This window comes from Danio aesculapii, chromosome 7 (genome assembly GCF_903798145.1).
Source record: "Danio aesculapii chromosome 7, fDanAes4.1, whole genome shotgun sequence".
Lineage (NCBI taxonomy): Eukaryota > Metazoa > Chordata > Actinopteri > Cypriniformes > Danionidae > Danio > Danio aesculapii.
Genome location: NC_079441.1, coordinates 65,942,550 through 65,963,516, shown reverse-complemented (window position 1 = coordinate 65,963,516; position 20,967 = coordinate 65,942,550). Strand labels below are relative to the sequence as shown.

At 36.8% G+C, this 20,967-nt stretch overlaps 1 protein-coding gene across 1 annotated transcript in view; it reads right to left on the bottom strand.

The window, feature by feature from the left end:
• pkd1l2b (polycystic kidney disease 1 like 2b) overlaps positions 1 to 20,967 on the bottom strand; it is a 78,479-nt gene that overhangs the window by 13,654 nt on the left and 43,858 nt on the right. Inside the window, exons 20-27 of the mRNA XM_056462370.1 lie at positions 10,634 to 10,780; positions 8,789 to 8,988; positions 8,026 to 8,249; positions 6,610 to 7,167; positions 4,566 to 4,665; positions 4,334 to 4,474; positions 3,817 to 4,002; positions 3,385 to 3,715 (exon numbers count right to left, since the gene is read on the bottom strand). Coding sequence (XP_056318345.1) covers positions 3,385 to 3,715; positions 3,817 to 4,002; positions 4,334 to 4,474; positions 4,566 to 4,665; positions 6,610 to 7,167; positions 8,026 to 8,249; positions 8,789 to 8,988; positions 10,634 to 10,780 — 1,887 coding nt within the window. The remainder of the gene's footprint in view (positions 1 to 3,384; positions 3,716 to 3,816; positions 4,003 to 4,333; positions 4,475 to 4,565; positions 4,666 to 6,609; positions 7,168 to 8,025; positions 8,250 to 8,788; positions 8,989 to 10,633; positions 10,781 to 20,967) is intronic.

The window sequence follows — 20,967 nt, the reverse complement described above, 5'->3', positions numbered from 1 at the left end:
CCCATTTTCAGAGCACAAATTACTGGTTGTAAACGCTGTAAACGAACGTTCTAATTCACTTGATTTTGATTTTATTGTAAAAAAAGAAAACGTGTATATTACTGTGTTAAATGAAAATCTAAAATATTTTATGGCTTATGGCTATGATTTAGTATTCAAAAATGTTTCATTTTGATTATGTTTTAATTAAATTGGTCTTAAACTTCATATTTTTATAGTATATTTATTCATTCTGGTACTTTTACCATAAACCAACATCTCATCCATTTGGTAGAGGCTGATATTTTAGAAATTATGGGATGTGTTGGGGGAAATGTATTGATTGTGTTAACTAGCGACATTAGGAGTTAAGAAATGCAATAAATAAAAAAATTATATTGGTTTTTTTCTTGGTGTGACAGTTAAATGGTTACTTGTAATACAATTGTGTCCTTTAATACAGCAGTAAGATACATGAACTGTAATCTTAATTTGACCCGCTCAAAGAAAACACTCTTTCTGAATGTATCAAACAAAACTCATTCACAGAAGACAGCATGAGCATTTATAGCAAATAAACTAATGTAAATATTCTCCCGCCTGCTTTTTCAACGCTGACAGGCGAGGTCTTACACCCCTTTGATTGGTTATTATCTTCACCTTCTCAACAGAAAGGGCTGCTATCGGCTTTAGAAATGAAAGCGTTGTTCACTGAGGGCGGGAAGAACAGCCGCGGTTACAGTCTATGTATGTATAATACGCGGTTATCACAGGTAATCTGTAAAGTTACCTCACAAACAGGCCAGCGGGTCAAATGTCCAAAGTGAGAGAGGCAGAGATGGAGTCTCGCAACATTTCTCTGTAGTAGTGAAATAGCGGCTCGTGTGCTGTGCCGCCTTCACTCGCCCTCGCGCCTCCGTCCTTCGCCATAGTATTGCGACACCGCACATAGGAGATAAATGACGTCAGTACGTAATAACCCGTTATGATCTATTACTGAACCGATATCGACCATTTTGACACCTCTAGTAACGAGTAACGATGCAGCTCATAAAAAATCTATCGGAGTAAAAGTATTAAACTCATCGAAAATATGTACTTAAGTAAAGTGGAAGTAGGAGAAAAAAACAATACTCCAGTAAAGTACAGATACTGCCTTTTAGTACTTAAGTACAGTAGTGAAGTAGTTCTACTTCGTTACTATACATCTCTGGTTTGCATCTATCAGCCTGTCATTGAGCAAACAAAGATAGTTGACGTTGTCCATCCACAAGATGGCGACAGAAACTGCATAATAAGCCCTTAGTGGAGAAAAGATGTGCATAATTTCAAACTACAGCTGATCAAAGCATTATAAAATTGGTGAGTGACTTTCAAAGTCGATCTCTCTCTTTTTATGTTGTAGTGCTGTATTTATACCATAGTAATTGTAGTGTATTGAGTGTGAGACAAGACTATTTTGTGTTGGCCACTCTTTGTATAACCTGTTACTTTTTGGTTGGCCATCTGTTGGTTCTAATGTGTCTCTTGTTTTTTGTTACTGCAGACTAGTTCAGTAAACAGAAAGAAAGAAGAAATGCCTGCATGTGTTTAGTGTTTTTTCTTATCGCAAACACAACAGTAATCTGGTAGTGATTGTGTTGCTTTTTCAGGGTAAATTATTGGTTTCTCCTGATTGCAACAGTGAAATACTGGGAAATCTCTACAGACTGATGGAATTTCATGTCGTTCAGTCTTATAATCTTAAAATGTGAGCGAAATCACCTGTTTTGTCATCACTTTAGACATTATGAATGAGTAACGGTTTCTGCTGTTCTGACGTCAGCTGCAGATGTGAATGAATGGCGGAAGAAAGTAGTTCCTCATACAATAGGATTTTTAGACTACCCGTTTTTGATTTTCTTTTTTATATACTCGATTATGCCGTCAAACTGTTGTATAAATGCAATATCACACTCGTAGCAGTGCGATATGGTTGTATAATGTCACTGGTGGGACAATAAGGCACTTGGCCTGCGGCCTCGTGCCAACGCACACCTCCCACCAGTGCTGATATACAGCCATATCACACGGCTACTCGTGTGATATATATGAGCAATATCACACAAATAGCAGGCCGAGTGCCTTAGTGCCCTTGCAGAGCCGATATTGCGTTTATACAACAGTTCGATGGCATAATCATGTATATGAAAATTAAAATTAAACACAGAGAGTGTCATTTCTACAAGGAACTACTTTCTTTCGCCATTCACATCTGCAGCCGACTGTCAGCAGAAAATGGTTTCTAATTCACAAACGTCACTTTAGAACTAGTATTTGAATTATTCTCTTGCGTAATGTCTAAAATCTCATTTGTAAGTCGCTTTGGATAAAAGCGTCTGCTAAATGACTAAATGTAAATGTAAATGTAAAAAAAACAGGCAATTTAACCCCGAAAAGCCAAACACTACTAGATTACTATGGTAAAAATACAGCACTACAAAATACAAAAGAGAGAGATCGACTTAGAATGTCACTTACCTGAGAAAACTCTGAGTTTTTCTCCCTCTGAGGACTTACTATGTCAGCATCTTGTGGCGGATCGTCAACTGTCAATTTCTTTGCTCTGCTTAATATGACAAAATAAATCTCCAAAATTATACATACGTCATACTGCATAGTTTCAATCTAAACCACTACATTCTTACCTAAAAAGCCTCAAAAGTACATTATGTTGTCCAACAGCTGCAATATTTGTCAAACTAGTGAGTTTATTCCTCTACTTGGCACTCTATGTGGGCGGAGTTATACATAAGGGTGAAGAGGCTGTACGAGTGCTGTTATAGGGTATATGCTGAGCTATTGTTGTTCCCATACTGATAAACCTCCGGTGACTGGTTATTGTGAGTTTTTTCCATTCGATTCCTTTTACAGCATCGATGTTGTAATGTAATTACAATACAATCAGTTTAATAGACATTGCCATTCATTCAGTTGCTCAAGCGTAAAACGAGACAGAAAGCCGTTTACACTCACGCGCCTGTCAGAATCAGCTGGCTAGCGCAGAATCTCTATTGAATATACTGGGGTAAAATAAATGCTCATATTATAAAGACATAGTGGAGAAAATTTTAATTTAATGCAGTGCTTCTTCTACAATCTGAGACCCACTTTATATCGGATATCACTCAGCCAGTGGAGGTCGCTGATTTTTAAAGAAAACAGACCTTAAACTCTGCAATTTTGCAATTGCAACAGTTCACCGGAAGCCCTTAACCCAGGTTACTGGCAAATTAAAAGTCCTATTAGCATGCTTCGGCATATACCCTATTGCTAAATATTGCACGGCTATCAGCCAATCAGATATATATAATTAATCCATAATGCACTGCATTACACAGAGGTTTTATTTATGCGTTTACTCACATGGTAGCATTTTGCAGGTCAGAACCAAGGTCCATAACATACCCTCCTCCTCTGTACAGTGCAGCAACACCCCAAACAGGCAATGATTTGAGCGTGGACTGGCTTTGATACTGCCATGCTGTGATTCCCTCCTCAGAGTCATTCACAGAATTAAACTCTACCCAGCCCGGATTGTAAGACGCCATGTCCTCATTTCCCCATGAGTAAGGGGTGTTGCAGTGGGAAACAGTGTGAAGCATGGCTTTAGCAACCTTACAAGAATCTTTCTTCACCCGCACTTGTCGAAGATGAGCGCTCCCAACAAGTTTTGAGTTTCCATCTGTTATAAAGCCTAAAAAAACATTACACACATCAATCTCAGATGCACAAACAGAGATACTCTAATTTATAGAAGATTGTTATATTCATGACAGGTCATGATAATGCAAGTACCTGGATATTGTCCAAAGAGGTTATTAAGAAGTACAGTGTTAGCCCAGACAAACACATCATTGGTCTTCATACTGTCTGAAATGCCATTGCTGAAGCTCTGCTGAATGTGCTGAGTGAGGTAGAATGCATTTTGATCTTGCTGTCCATATGCCACCAGCAGCAGCATGGACAAGAACCCCAGGAAAACTGCAGTGAAAGTACAGGTCTGTTAACAGCTGTCCATTCACAGTTATTCACAAAAACCCATCCTAAAGGTTTCATATATATTAGCATATCATAGTGCATATGCTATATTAGCATATTTCAATAATATGAGCATATCAGCAATAATATGAAAAGGGTCGATACAGATGGTTCATTATTTATGTCAAAGAAATGAGCTGCATGTGCTTTGAATAATCCGCAAAATCATTAAATACTTGCAATAAAATAAAAATAAAAACTAATAAATATGCGCTATCAAAAACAGTTGGCTAACGTTGTTGACGTTGGCTAACTCATAGGCTGTTTTTCTTACTTAGGATTTCCATGACAAGAGCTTGTGCTTTCTGCTGTTTGAGCATGTTTCTCCTGATCTTCTCAATATCACCGGGAGGTGGAGGCTGATAGTAGCTCTGCGTACAATCTCTCTGAGCAAAACACACTCCACTGAGACCATCTGTAGCATTACAAATTGAAAACACATCTGCTTTATGAGATAAAAAGTTCCTTATACACAATCTCATAGACAAATTACTCAGACAAATGACCTGAGCCAGTGGTTGTTTTCTTTTGTAAAGTATGAACTTCTTCATCCTCAGCTTCAACCTTTTTCATCACCAATGCAAAGAAAATTCCTAAAAAAACGACCTGCCAAATGAAATACACAGTCCCACAGTCAGAAAGACACCACTTTAAATATAAAACATGACCCTGGAGCACAAAACCAGTCTTAATTTTTTACAAGTCTCTTAGATTTAAACAGATGACTTTAACCATTTGTTAATCCATTCAGCCTATTTCTGGAAATATTTTAGTTTAGCTCAGCATAGATAATTGAATCGGATTAGACCATTAGCATCTCGCTTAAGAATGACCAAAGAATTTCGATAATTTCTTCCAACATGATGGCCACTAATATCATTGCGCCTGCTGCAGCCATGATACGGCAGCTAAGTTCCTTGATTATTACGCCGGAATGAGAGTATAGTTCCTAGACATATCGGCCTGGAAAATAGCAACTTCTCATTTTACGTCTGTCTGAGTACTGGATGCAAATACAAAAGAGTCAAGCTTTAAACACTTTGGTCATGTTTGAGTGATGCTAATGGTCTAATCTGATTCAATGATCTATGCTAAGCTAAGCTACTAAGTGCTCCCGCCAGACCCGGAGGTGGATGGATGGATTCAAAAAGACTAAAACTCAACTGCTTAACTGCTGGGAGCAATAAAATGAGCCTATTTTCCTTTTGTGGAGGAAAAAGTGGAGTTTTCCTTTAGGTTGCATGGGTATACTTGTAGGAAAAGCTATGATAAACATCATGTTGAATGAAGACATTTTGTAAATATATTAAAATATATATTTTGATTAGTAACATTGCTAAAAACATAATATGGACAATTTTAAATGTGATTTTCTCAATATTTTGATTCTAGATTTCCAGATATTATCCAGCTGTAACAAACCACACATCAATGCAAAGCTGATTTAGTCCTAAAGAAATACAGTACAATGCAAACGTCTTAGGCCACCATCAGCTTTAACAGCTTAAGACTTTTGCACAAATCTATCTATTTAAAAGGGAGCAAGTGCAGGGACATTACTTTTGGGTGAATTATACCTTTAATATAAAAAATATGGGAAATGTACACAATATTCAGAACAAAATTCGATTTGGAATCAAAAGACTAGCATCAAAAGTGTGTTTAACACGTTTTTTCTTCAGTGTTTGGACTCTCAGTAGTGATTATTAAACCACACTGAACTGAGCTAAACTGAACTGAACTTAAACACTGAAAGCTGAACTACACTGTTTCAATTTACTATGATCTTTCATGTGAAGCTGCTTTGACACAATCTACATTGTGAAAGCGCTATACAAATAAAGGTGAATTGAATTGAATTGAATTGAATTTAACGTGACCTCTTTAACACCAAGCAACAGCTTTTCTGAAATGATGTGCTATTTAATATCAAGCATCTTTCAGCATTTCTAGGAGTTCTTCCTTAGATTTAACATGTTCTATCTTTCTTTTCTTTCCATGCGAAGTTCATACTGCATATAATATTCAGGTCTGGACTCTGTGGAGGCCATTTCATGACTGTCTTCGTTTCATCAGCTGTTTGTCTCTCCAAATATGATTACATTACAGTGTGTTTGGGTTCATTATCATGCTGAAAAATAAAATTATTGCCAATTAGGGTCTTTCTAGTAGAAATTACATGACGAATTAAAACCTGTCTGTACTTTTCAGCATTTGCAATCCTGTCAATTCAGGCAATATTAACAACAGCTCTGGTAGAAATGCAGATCAAGACAGAAAATCTAGTATTTTTCATTCATGCTTCCTTCTTTCTCTAACTCTTATGTCTTAAACAATTAGACCCCAAAAAATCCAACTAGAACCTGTGTTTTCTGGTTGTATTTTAGTAAAGAGAATGAGAAGTCATTTATAATGGCATTAAACCTTGTAACTGGGGGCCTAATACTTTTGCACAGTGCTGTATACATCTCAACTTCAAAGAATTGACTGTTATGACTGGTTTTGTGGCTCCAAATAATACATTGTGATTTGATATATTGCGCTCTTTACTTTTACAGGCTCTGTAAAACAGAGGCTCTGCGTGAAGCCTGTGACGTTGGAGATTATCCAGCTGACAGAGCGATCCTTCCCATATTTCAGTCCATACAACATCGTGAAGTATCCTGATATCACACTGGTGCCTATGACCAGAATCCAACCCACATACACAAACCACCAGGGCGGACCCTTTTGGCAGCCGTGTTTTTTGGGCTTGGAGTTGCAGGTTTGCTGCTCGGTGAAAGGTAGAGATGAAACCAGACTTTCTAGCAGTTTTAACATGTCCTGGACCTGCAGTAAAACCTGGATGAAGCACCCAGGCCTGGAAAATCCAGAAGGCCCCAGCAGTTTCACTTCTCCTTCCATGTTTTTAAGTTGTTTGGTCAGATGATGGGTGTAGGCCGGGAAAATGGAGGAGGGCTTGTTTTTGTGTATTAAGTGCTGTTGTTCAATGAGGATCTGCAACTCTGACAGCAAAGCGTTGATGTCTGATTTATGAGAGATCGTCTCGGTTTTAGGGAGAGGACATCTCATGGCATGTGCAAACAAGTATGTGATTCTCTGTATGTCCTAATGAAATATCATAAAACATGAGTATTAAAAAGGGCAAATAGCGTAAGTGATACAATTTGAACACTTTAGTTTTGAAATCAGAAATTGCAACCCTATTACTGAGTAATAAGTGCACTTACGTAGTTAGGGACTTATATTGCCAATAATAGTCACTAATAGGGCTTCTATTAGAGCAGGGGTCACCAATCACGATCCTGGAGGGCCGGTGTCCCTGCAGGGTTTAGCTCCAACTTGCCTCAACATACCTGCTTGATTGTTTCAAGAATACCTAGTAAGACCTTGATTAGCTTGTTCAGGTGTGTTTGATTAGGGTTGGAGCTAAAATCTCCAGGACACCGGCCCTCCAGGAACAAGTTTGGTGACCCCTGTATTAGACACTTTTTTTATTTAAAATAAATACAATGTAAAATTATTTTATTCTAACAAACTTAAATAAATTAGACTTTTCCAGAGGAAAATGTACAATAGGAAATACTGTGAAAAATGTCTTGCTTTATATATTTAATATATTTTATATTTTGTATATTATATAACTTATATATTATATTTTATATATTATATAATTTATTTTTGTTGGAATAAAATAAAATAAGGGTTTCCGTCTTTAATTATTTTAAAACAAATTTTAAGGTCAATATTGTTAAAGGTTAAGCCTTCAGAAAAAAGAAATCAGTTATTAGAAATTAGTTATTGAAACTCTTATGTTTATAAATGTGTTGAAAAAAATCTCTACATTAAATAGCTTTTGGAAAATTATTTTTAAAAATTACAATTTGGGTTAATTGTGACTAAATTTTACATAAAATTAATGCACTTTTCATCAAAATACTAATTAACTTAACTCATCAGACTTACTTTGATCAGGAAATCTTCTGTTAAATTGTTCTGATCAAACTCATTCTGGATGTCGTTCTCCGTTTGAGGAGGCTCAGACTTCTTCTGTGGCTTTTGTTTCTTTGTCATCTTTTTTCGTGGACGCGTACGTCTGAATATTCCCACAATTATTAAGTTTATTGGAAACACAATGAGGGTGCTCTCAAAGCCAATCATCACCTGACTCCAGGTCAGTTGAATCTGACCTTTGGGAAAAATAGACATTTAAAACATTTAAAAAACGAGCGATATTCTGTCCAAACATATTTATATAATATTCCTCCATTATATATTTATATAATATTCATGCAGTGGAATGAACCACCAACTATTCTGGCATATGCAAAGGATGCCTTTCCAGCCATAACCCAGTACTGGGAAACACCCCTACTCTCTCGCATACACACACACTCCACTACAACCATGTCTTTTGACTGTGGAGGAAACCTGAGCGCCCGGTGGAAACCCACACGAACACGGGGAGAACATGCAAACTCCACACAGAAATGCCCAGTCTGGACTGGAACCAGCGACCTTCTTGCTGTGAGGCGACAGTGCTAACCACTTAGCCACCATGCCGCCTTTATATGATATGTTCATATTAATTTGCATACACTGCTTAGCATAAATGAGTCCACCCCAAAGGGGAGGAGCTACTCTATGTCCCGGCCTCTCTTAGAGACTTTTCAGTTGAGATTATGTCAAACATCGAATAAAAAAAACGCAGTACTAATTTTAGTCATACCCATTTCCATGGTCTGCTCTGAGGGGTCTGTGGGAATCCCGTAAAACATGATGCTGGTCAACATAGAGCAGAGCAGCACAGAGAAGCAGCAGGAGACGCGCTGCACACAGGTGAAGCTGCTGTTGACCGGTCGACACACCACAGAGTACCACAGGTGCTTGTCACAGAAGTCTGTCGTCGTCTTCGAGAAGAACACATTGCTGCAACATAGAAAGTCTACTACTGTAGTTGCATTTTCAAATATTCTTTCTTAAAATTTGTATGAACCCTACGTTGCTGAAACTTTTAATTAAGTATGTTAATGAATATCCAAATAAAACAGGATATTGAGTAGGGGGTGGGACTTTCTTATTGAGCATCATTCCCTTGTAGCAAACAAAAGGTAAGAGGGGTATGGTTAACCCTTGTGTGCTGTTGGAGATGTTTTCATCCACTCTGAGGTGATTTTGAGTCTTAATCTGGCCACAACTTTCTCTGTTTCAGCAAATGGAATGATTTTTGGTGACAAATCTTATTTTGACACATATTTTTGAAAAATGTACACTCTGGGATAAATCTATTACGCTTTCGTTATGGTTGTGGCTGTTTTTAACGTTAACACAATGCTCAGATGGAACTTATCAGCCCAAGTGTGCCTAAAAAACATCCTTCACATGATTACACCACCACCACCAGCCTGAACATTTGATACAAGGCAGGATGGATCCATGTGTTTATGTTGTTGACGCCAAATTCTGACCCTACCATAAGAATGTCGCAGCAGAAATCGAGACTCATCAGACAATGACAATGAATATCCAACTGAAATGGAATATTGAGTAGGGGGTGGGGCTTTCTCTGTGTTTTTAGCAAATGAAATGATTTTTGGCCACAAATCTTAATTTCACACATATTTTGGGAAAATGCTATGAAATGTAAAAAAAATATACACTCTGTGATAAATTTACTAGCCTTTCATTATTTTCGTGGCTGTTTTTGCTCCACTGACTTCCGTTATAATGACATTTTTTGATTGCAAAGCCATGACAGCACATAATCGTGCATCCTTGATTGTTGCTGATTTTCACTGTTGGGAAGCGGTTTAATTATTATTAGAAAAATATTCTTTTTGCTGTTTGTATCATAGCTGTTAATCAAAAAGTGCATGATTAATAATGATATTGCGTCAGAATCATCTTAAAGGGACAGTCCACCCAGCAATTTGAATTATGTCACCATTTACTTACTTCACTGGTTCCAAACCTGTTTGAGTTTCTTTCTTCTGAAGTACACAAAGGAAGAAAGTTGAAAAACAGCCATATACCTCCATAATATATTTAGTTCCTGCTATAGATGTCAGTGGCTGCTTTTTTCCAACCTTCTTCAAAATATGTGTTCAACAGAAGAAAGAAATTCATAAATGTTTACAACTACTTGAGAGTGAGTAAATGATGAGATGACGTTCATCTTTGGGTGAACTATCCCTTTAACAAGTCATAATATATTCAAATATTTTTCTCAGGACTATTTTTAGTTTAACATTTGCAGTGTGTTTGAAAAAACCCATTTTAATCCATGTTTTGCCTGAGCTTTTGCCACATTTACATGGTTTTGACCATCAGGTGACTAGCATGTGTTGTTTTGAATGCTTTGAAAGCGTTAATCATTTTGCGAAGCTATTGTTTCGAAACTTTAAAATGCTTAGTTTCTACCATCACTAATTTTAAACGCATTTTCAGGATAAATACAATGTTGACCATCTGACCTTACAGTAGATGCATTTAAATCTGTTGTAGGAGACTCCAACAAAATATTAAGACACTTTCAAATGACCTGCTCTCTAAAAAAGCAGCACTGTGAGCTCACCTGAAGCCTTTCATGTCCACCTCTGAAGCTACAGGAAACACCTTTTCAACAGTACAGTCATCCACATCAACAGACAGCCACGAATTGCAGAGAAAATTCCACTTCTGCTCAGTCTGAAGGTCTTTTATCACTACTGTGCTGACAAACCTGAGAAAACAAACAATTAAGTTAATCTAGAAGTGTGTTTCATTTTATAGGACGCATCTTGTTCTTCAAATCTTCAAATCTTTACAAAGCTCTAATTTATATAAATTTAATGAACATTAGTAATATTATTAAAATGCTACAGGTGTACCTAAAGAGTACGATTTTTGATTAAAGATTTTATTCAGTGGATAGTAAATTATTGCAGCTCAGATCAATATTTTATGTATAATTGTTTAGTTTTGTGGCAAGAAGTAATGTAATAAACCAGATAATTTACATTCATCAACCTTTTTTGTTTGTTTTCTTTGCCCTTCGTGTATGTCACTATCACCAGCGATCAAGCCTGTGCAGATCGATGAGAACTACTCATCTGATCTGCCACTATATGAATTACAACTCCCATAATCTTTGCACTCACACACCAGTTCCTGATTTCCCCTGATTACACACACACACACACACACACACACACACACGCACACACATACACACACATACACGCACGTACGCACGCACGCATGCACGCGCACACACACACACACACACACACACACACACACACACACACACACACACACACACACACATACTGGTTTTTGTGAATTACCAGGACACTGCAGCCCAAACTGGTGTGTTGGTGTATTAGGGGGACACCCCTTTTCACTTGCTGTACAGAGATGTGATGAAGATCAAAAAATCTATTTTGACCCATACAACACAGATTTCACTTTAAAGTTTGTTTACACAAAACACAATCTACAATGTAACAACCTGAAAATATACCCAATTATGAGGACTATTAATAATTTGACACACAAGCCCCGCCTACGACACAAAACTGTATTATAAAGACTAATGTGATTTCTAAGGACACTAGCTATACAACACACAAAAGTGTCATTTGAGTGTATTAAAGGGACATACCTGATCTATGAGGACCAATGGTTTAACACATACACAATAGTAAAGACTGTGTGTTAAAGGGACATACCTGATATATGAGGACCAATAGTTTAACACATACACAATAGTAAAGACTGTGTGTTAAAGGGACATACCTGATCTATGAGGGCCAATGGTTTAACACATACACAATAGTAAAGACTGTGTGTTAAAGGGACATACCTGATATATGAGGGCCAATGGTTTAACACATACACAATAGTAAAGACTGTGTGTTAAAGGGACATACCTGATCTATGAGGACCAATGGTCAGACTCAGCACATGGTCCACACATTGTGCAAGTATGTAAAATAATTTTGTATAGTACTGTAAAAACCTTCCCTTTAATAGTGTGTATTCAAGGGTGTACTATTTGGGAGTGACATAAGGGATAGTCTGTCTGTCTATCTATCGATCTATCCACAATGCAAGTCTAGCCGGTTGTTTGCAGACAAACCCAGAGTGGGTGATCATATTTTAAGCAAAGAATCAACATTCAAACCAGCGGTGGACATATAACAGTATGCACGGTCTGTGAACAACGAGCAAAGTTTAATTTTAACAACATTACAGTAGTTGCCCTTAATATTTTACATCACAAGACCATTTTGTGTATCAAGAAACATCCTGTGTACTGTGTGTAACGAAAAAACAAACGCTCTTAATGCAAGTGTAAAGAGGGGATCTTAAATAATTTAACTGTTCCTAAAACATAACAGTTAAACTAAACATTGCTAAAAGCATATCCATCAACAAACTTCAACAGCAGAAGAATATTCCGCTTGCATATAAACAAAAAGTAAAAAAACAAAAACACCTAATGAGAAGGTTTCTTTTTTAGGGTTAAGCCTCGATTCCTGACAAAATCCCTAATGTTTTGGAGTGTGCGAGTAGCCAAAGCTGGATGCTCAGCATTCTTGCACTGCTGAAGTTTACCCCCTGCTATGTGGTCACGGAAGTGCCTCTGTACTGCTGAAATTTCAGTTGAAGACCAGGCTCGTTTCTGCTTCCTTTTAGCATCGTCCAGATTTTTTTCAGCAGAATTTTCGTGATTCCCTACAAAAGAGAAAAACAGGTTCCTGAACCCTGGGGTGAACATCATGACGACCAGAGCTCCTCTGCCTCTTTTCCCAACCAGCCACACTCTTACCAACCCTTGTCTTTAGTCAAGTCTTATTGTATAGATCACTAATCCGTAAGAGTAAAAAATTATGGGCTGCTGTTTTCATTAATCATGTTTGTTTTAGTAATAGGAGCAATTTATTTATTACGTTTTTTTGTTACATCCTTGTAAAATTGGATTTAACTGTTGGCCCAATGTTACATTCCTCATATATCACATATCAAATTGTAAATAAAAGAATGAAATTAAAGACCTGACTTCATGGTTGCTTATTTCCTAATATAGATTTAGGCCTGTCACTATTTAATTCGTTTAATTTGTCATGTTTAATTAATCATAAAGTCTTCTCAACACAGCGTTTCCGCTCCACAAAACAAAACTGCTGCAACTAAACAAAGTTTTGCCAACTGTGCGCTAGCTTAAAGTTCAGAGCTTATAAGAGACCGAGGCTAATATGCACGCACACAGGATTAACTATGGCTGAGGCACCAAACAGTGAAACGGTTTCCTCTGAAGAAGCCCCTGAAAACTTTTTGCAAAACGTGCCATAAAAAGGTTGCTGATAAAGGATCGAACACATCTAATCTGATGCAGGACCTGCAGGATCACCATCCAGCTTTGCACGCTCAAGTAAAGGTTATGCATAAGTTCAATTCTGTGACAAATTACTTGAATGAAATATGTTGGTAGGAAATTAAATGTTAATGAATCAACACTGTAGTGGTGAGAGTTGTGCATGGCTTTCAGTGCAACCTAAACAAACTGTGTTAGACGAATTATTACAAATTATTAAAATGATTATGTATGAATGAAAGCTCGCACTTCAAAACAAACCCAGGATTTGAATAAAGCAGTGGCCTATTTCTCCAAAGATATGATGCCATTTCAGATTGTGGAAAAACCTGGATTTCCTGATCTGATGAAAAAGGCAGTGCCACAATACAATGTTCCTACAAGAAGCTCCACAAACAAAATCCCAGCCATGTAAAAGGTAGTACAAGCAAGTGTGGAGGACCACCTGGCAGAGGGTGTGTGGTTTGGGGTTACCACAGATCTGTGGACCAGCCATGGTGGTGGAGGAGAACCCTTTACAGTTCACTACCTCTCTACTGTTTGGAAGCTAAAGACTCACTGTTTTGAGACTCTTTTTTTTTTCAGAAGACCACAGCAGAGCATATCACTGAAATAATAGAAAACATGCTCCTGGACTGGAAGATAAAAAAAAAAGAGAACCTGTCTGAAATTACAACAGACAATGCCAGTAATATGAAGAAAGCTTTGCATTATTTCCATGTGTTTGGTTTCCTTGCAGTGAGGGCCTCATCCACCATCACCAAAAAGAGCCTGTCTGGGCTATTACAGCAAATCACCAGTGCAAAGAAGAACAGGTCACAAGCTTCAGCACATGAAATGCTATCAAACATGTGGAAAACATTCCAATGGTTTCAAAAGTGGCCAGATAGTACCATGGTTTTCCTGCAACAAGTGTGCCCTCGGAAAGGGTGTTTAGCGCAAATGGCCACATCCTGTCTCCTCATCAGTCAAGACTGAGTACTGAGAATGTGAACATGCTTACATTTCTGCATGCTTACTGTACTGCATTATTCATTTTTTTGTAAAGTCATTCATTTGTAAAGTCAAAAGCCAGAGCTTTTTCATTTTCAATGTCTCTACTCTGGTCCAAAAAGAAAAAAAAAAACACTCAATGAAAATACCAAACAATTTTGTAATATAGTTGATCACAAGTGCCTTTAACTACAGTTGTTCTCTTCAATAGGTAATTTTTTTTATTCTTATTTTTATTTATTTATTATTCTGTTATTTATTTTCAGTGTAAAATTGTTACTGGACTGGAAATGGACTATTATTTGTTTTTTATCATTATTTTGTGCTATATTATTTTGTTACTGAGCAGCAATAAATAACACTTTAAAATATGAGTTTTCACATGATTTTCTTAACTAATAGTGTTTTGAAATGAATTAATGAATAATAATCACTGTGATAACCGCAAAACCATGATTATTCCTCAGACTATAATCGTACAACCAAAATCTATAATTGTTCCATCCCTACCTGTCACAATATTCAATATATCGACCTATCGCACAATAAATGTACATGACCTCAATTTTTGGTAATGCAATACATCACCATTTATATTTACATAAAAAACACAATAACATAAAAAATGTTAAATAGGGATTGTGTTTCTCAGCAATAGTGTTTATGTTATCTTATTTTTCAGAGGAAAAAAAGAAAAAATCTGTAGATGGAAAAATCTCCATAACAGTTCTTAGTCCATTTGTCTTTTTTCTATTTGTAAGAAAATGTGGATTTACTGTTTATTCAAGTTTTTTAAGGTATCTAATATTTGGACACTTAATTTTCATGATCTAAATAATTTATGAATGAAATCTTTGTTCATCAGTTGAAAGTGCGTGGCCTTCTTGCATTATTATGCTGTTATATTATGATTTTACATTCATTGGCATAAAACGGTCTTAAAATGTCAATAATATCACTTATTGCGATTATTTTATGGGGCAATATATCGACCAACAAAATGTTATCATGACAGGCCTATATAGAAAACATTAAAAAAAAAAATTTCTCATCATACCTTGAGATGAGCCTCCAAAGGAAGTCTCAATATCTGTGAATAGACAAATAAAACCCTATAACAAACAGAAGTATTGCTTGGTCTGCATGAATTAAATTAAACCTTAATGGATATGCTGGCTGAGTGAGGTAGATGATCATACCATCTGAGGTGCCTGGTGGGTTCACAACAGGCTGCCTAGCTTTCTTCATTCCTGTGGCATGAATAGTATGGCTTTGTATATAGGTTCTGATGAAACATACTCAAACATTTGATAAATTATTCTACACATTTAAGTGGAAACTTTAAATCTCTAGCAAAAAATCCTCCTTTATTATAAAACCAGCTAAAATGATTGATCTAAAGAATTCCCTAGTACAGTGTTCTTTCTTTATATGATTGTGTGCTTTTACCAGGTTGTTCGTGCTCTTCCCTCCTGCTGTGATATTTGTCCTTCATGCAATGATCTTAAAAAAAATACACATTCAAAACATGGAAACACTTCATGGCAAGTGTGAATCTCATGAATTATCAGGAACTAACACAAGCTCAGTCTTTCATTCATGACTTCATGGATGAAAAACACCTTAAGACATTAAGACGAGTACATCATCATGATTTATGTTTATTATGCACAATCATGATTTTCATTGTTCACAAAAAACAAGGTCTTTACTATACATCGTAGATAAACCTATGCTCATGGTACATGTTTCAATTCAATTCATTTTGAATTATTAAAAGGAATAAAGAAAAATAATCAATATTACCTCATGCATGCATACAGGCTAGAACAGTATATCAATTAATGTGAGAACTGAATATGAGATATCAAGTATGTTCATGTCTTCTTCATAGTAGCCTATGAAAATAGGCTATATATAGACAGAGCACAACCCTGGCCAATCACAGCACAGAGTATGCGAAATTTGTTGACATCCAAATACAGCAGTCTTACATCCAAATACAGACTGTATATGTCACTCATTCTTTACACAGTGCAGAGATTGTGAATACAACGGCTAAACAAAATTTGTTTGCAACAATCAGTTTAAGCACAGGCAATTACCATTCTGATTAGCTGTCCCAACCAGAATCTCTCTGCACTGTGTAAACAAATAAGTAACGTATACACGAGACAGAATACTACTATGCCAGAGCATGTATTTGGTTTTGTCTGTGCATGTTTTTTGACTCTCAAAGCCATGGGACCCATTGATTGCCATATATGACTGAAAGACTGCAGTGGTTTGAGTTAAAAATCTTTGTTTGTGTTCTACTCAAGAAACAAAGTCATCTACATCACTGACTCCTGGGGGTAAGCAGTTAAACATCACATTTTCATTTCTGGGTGAACTATCGCTTTAATAACACACTGTTTATCAGTATTCCAGTGGACCAGGTTACCACCGTACTTGAGGGGTCACACATAATGAGGTCATGAGAAATTAATGCTTAGTTAATGATGACTACTGTATTTGGATGTCAACAGAATTCACATACCCCAGTGTTGGGGGTCTGTCCTTTTACATGCAGGCTGCTATGAAGACGTGATGTGAAGACATATACGTGCTCATCACTCATCATCACAACTCACATTAATTACTGTTACTGATATACTTTTCTAACCTGTATGCATGCATGATTATGCAGATTTTTGTATATTCCTTTAATAATTCAAGCAGTCTTACTTGATTGAAAAAAATAATAATTCAGTACATGTACCATAAGCATAGGTTTACCCATAATGGATATTACAAATCTTGTTTTCTGTGAAAAAGAAAACATCATGATCATGCATAATAACCTATTAATCATGATGATGTACTCCTCTTAGTGAATGTCTTAAGGTGTTTTTCATCTATGACGTCATGAATAAAAGATTTTGAACTCATGCTAGTTCCTGATAATTGAGATTTTAATGGATGAAGTAATACATAATTCTCTATTAATTTATGCATTCATTCATGGTAATTCATGTACCCATACTGTAAGGTGTTCCCCAAAAACTTGCATCATTTACACAATATTATAATTTAAGCAATCAAAAGCAATTTAAACTGAATTTTAAACATTTATAACACTCATTTTGGTTTCTAAAGTATATATACTTTTGATATATGTGGGTTTGAAGTTAAAGTTTTAGTATTGTCATACCTTTAGATGGGCCTCCTAAGGCAGGGTCTGTATCTGTGAATAGAAAAATAAAATACTATAACAAACAGCAGCAGTGTTTGGTCTATATGAATTATGCTTCTGTAACATCTCTGAACTACTGTATAATGTTTTGGTGCATCACATGGCCCACTTCTTACACTGACATTACTGATTTGATGTTTGTATGTTTATGTGTTTTTACCTGTTTCTGTTTGTGTCTGTGGATGTGCCTCCTCAGCATCACTGTCTTCACTATGTTCCGAATCAGAAAAGTCTAACTTGTCTAAAAAAAAATTGAGTATCAAGTAAGCTTAACATTGCTAACGTTAGAGTAAAAATAGAAGACATAGTGATAACTCTAATATTTGGTGAACATTATATTGTTAAGATCTATGGTCCGTACGTTAGGGATTATCTTTAGGATATGAATATACGTACAGTAAACTTCAAAATGTCATTTCAAAAAAACAACTTTAGTAGCATTACCTTCAATTTCAATTTCTTCTAGGGTTTTGCCCTGGAGATTTGAAAGAGAATCTTTCTCCACAGCGAGGAGTAACTTTGAAATCTTGGCCAGCTGGGTTGTAGCCTCTGGAAGTCGATAGTATTCTCTGTGCACACGAATATCGTGGCCCAAAAAGTCCGCAACTTGGTCCAACTCGTGGTTTTTCAGGTTAAGCACCTGCGACAAAGTTGCCACATGTTTGCGCAGTTGGGTCGACCGGAGGAGTTCCGGGTTTTGTGCACCACACTCGTGTGCATAGATCCTCAGACAGTCTTGTCCTCTATAACAACTCAAACAGCTTGGTCGAGCAAACAGGAATTGGTTTTCCTCAGGGACGTCACACTCCCTTCTTCTGCTTATGAGGAGTGTTAAGGCATCAACCATGTCTGGTGACAGCAAAACTGCCACTTTTCGCCCCCTTTTACCCCTAATTTCCACCCGACTGAAATGTGTACAAAGTTTTTGTTCAAACTTTGTTAGCCCAACAGCAACATCTTTATGTAGGGGAGCTGTGTCCCTCTCTAGAAAACCTTTGAGTTGCATTTTTGCAACCTCTCCTCCACGTCGCCGGTTGAACAGTATTATTTTTGCAAGGGTTGCTTTGCATAGGTCGCCATAGACTTGTGCTGATGGCATCTGTTTCAAGTTCTCAGAGGCTAAATCAACAACCTTTTCAAGATGCTGGTGAAGACATTGTACATCCTCTGTGAAAGGGAGGGTAGATGGCTTGTTAAAGCGCCCCTCATTCAAGGTGGTCAAAGCTGTGTGGGAAACGAGTTCAGACCACTTTGCATCATACAGCTTTTTGAATGCTTGGGTTGACTTTATCCCCTTACCATCTTCTGCCATTAGAGCTCTGCAATGTACAATGTCACATATCTTATTCAGTGAGTGGCCCAACTTAAGGGCAAGGCTTGGAGTCTGGAATGAGTGTTTTCCATCATCAAACCCAGATACCTTCTTGACAGCCTGGATAACAACATTGAAATTTGCAGGTCTTACAGCATCTTCAAGAGTCTGTACAGAAAATTCCTTTCTCAGAATCAGCAGAAGTCTTCCAACTTCCCGGAGCTTCTGTCGAATATAGTCATATTTAGTGGGATCCTGCCCATGTTTATTGTAAAATGACTGGGCCAGCTGAAGAATGCAAAAGTCACTCCGCACAGCAGCAGAGATGTCATCGTCTTTCATCATAGTTAGCAGTTTCCAAACACCTTGTGATATTTGTTGGCAGAGGGCTGCATTAGACATTGTTGCCAAAGACAATACCCTACTTCTTCCTGGCACTGCCTGATCTTCCACTGGTTTGGAAAGACAATTTCGAACGTGTCTCCAAAGATCCTTTCGGAGAAACATTGCATGGCAATACATACAATGCACATAATCTTTTGATTCATATCTTTTCTTTGGCTTACGTTTGATTTTTAACAATCCAGTCCCATTCGCTAAAACATCTGCATTGTGTTCATAGTTCCCTTTGTTCCGCAGTTTGTTCAGAAGTTTTAGACGCTCTTTGGAATGTTTTGGTAGAGCCAAAGCCCGAGCAACATCGACGTTGGAATTCTCATGGATTTTTAAGTGGCGTGTAAATTTTGACTGTGGTTTTCCACAAATGTAGCAGTAATTCTTTTTGCTTACTGAGGAAGATATATTTGAAGAGTGTAAAGATGGATCATCCCCTGTGCCTGTGAGATCCTCAACAGTGTTTTCAGTATTGCCAACGCTTACATCGCTGTGAACTTTCGATATTTGTACTTGTTTGCCTTTCTTACTAGGCATTTCAAGCTGTGCTGTGCAGACTGGAACTTTTGGGAGTGAATCTTTACCTATGACACTGTCTTGGCATGGTCTACCATTTTGAATTTCTGCAGTAGATTTGATGCCGAACACGTCAGTATTTTTAATGTTTAAGAGTTTTTCTGGAGAAGCTTTGCTTGTGTCTGAACTTTCTGAGACAGAATTAGGTACATAGTCCTCATCCGACATGTTCTCACTGGAAAATTCTACTTCAGAATCCTGAAACAGTAAACATATCTTTTGTACATACTCAGAAAACTTAATTCTAAGGAAGAAAATTGCTGAAAAATAAAACATATCTGACTATTCATTAAATCATACTTACGGATGTTAAGGGGTCAGGTTTGGGCTTCACATTTTTATCATAGCAAGTTTTATGCCAGAAGCGGGAACAAACTAGATTGAGCGTATAATAAACAAGATTGGTTTAATTTGATTAAAAGGTTATTCAAGAAAAGATGCTTTAAAAAATGATAGGTAAAACAGTGATAGATGATCAGTGTGTTTGAAAGTGTGGCGATAAGATAAAAAACAGAGAAAGGAGAAGACTAATATAAATATGAATCGATTACACAACTACACAGGCAGATAGACTGAGAAAGAATGAAAGAAAGATAGAAATGTCAGCTTTTTCAAGCTAATTTAAAGATACATTTAGAATGTCAAGATTACACAGTTTTAGGGTTTAAATGGTAAAACATTTTAAAAAATATAAAAATTTTCAGAACAAAATACTTACCCTTACATCTCACACCAGCCCACTTAAAAGCGGAATAAGGACCACTACAGCAATCACATTTATTCAAGCTTGATACTACTGAGGAAATTATGACATGTTTACAGTTCTGTTGGAAAAAAAAAGTTATGGTTGATTAGAAGAGATTATACTATATTACTATAGTTGGGTGGTAAAGGCACAATAGAATGCATTGATACAATATTTAAATTGGTCTCTGATATTTATATAGAAGGTATGTGGCTTAGGGGGCAAATATGGTTTTATCTGTCCATATTATTCAACAATGCCAAGGTAAATTTCAAGGTTTTTCATTCTATGGC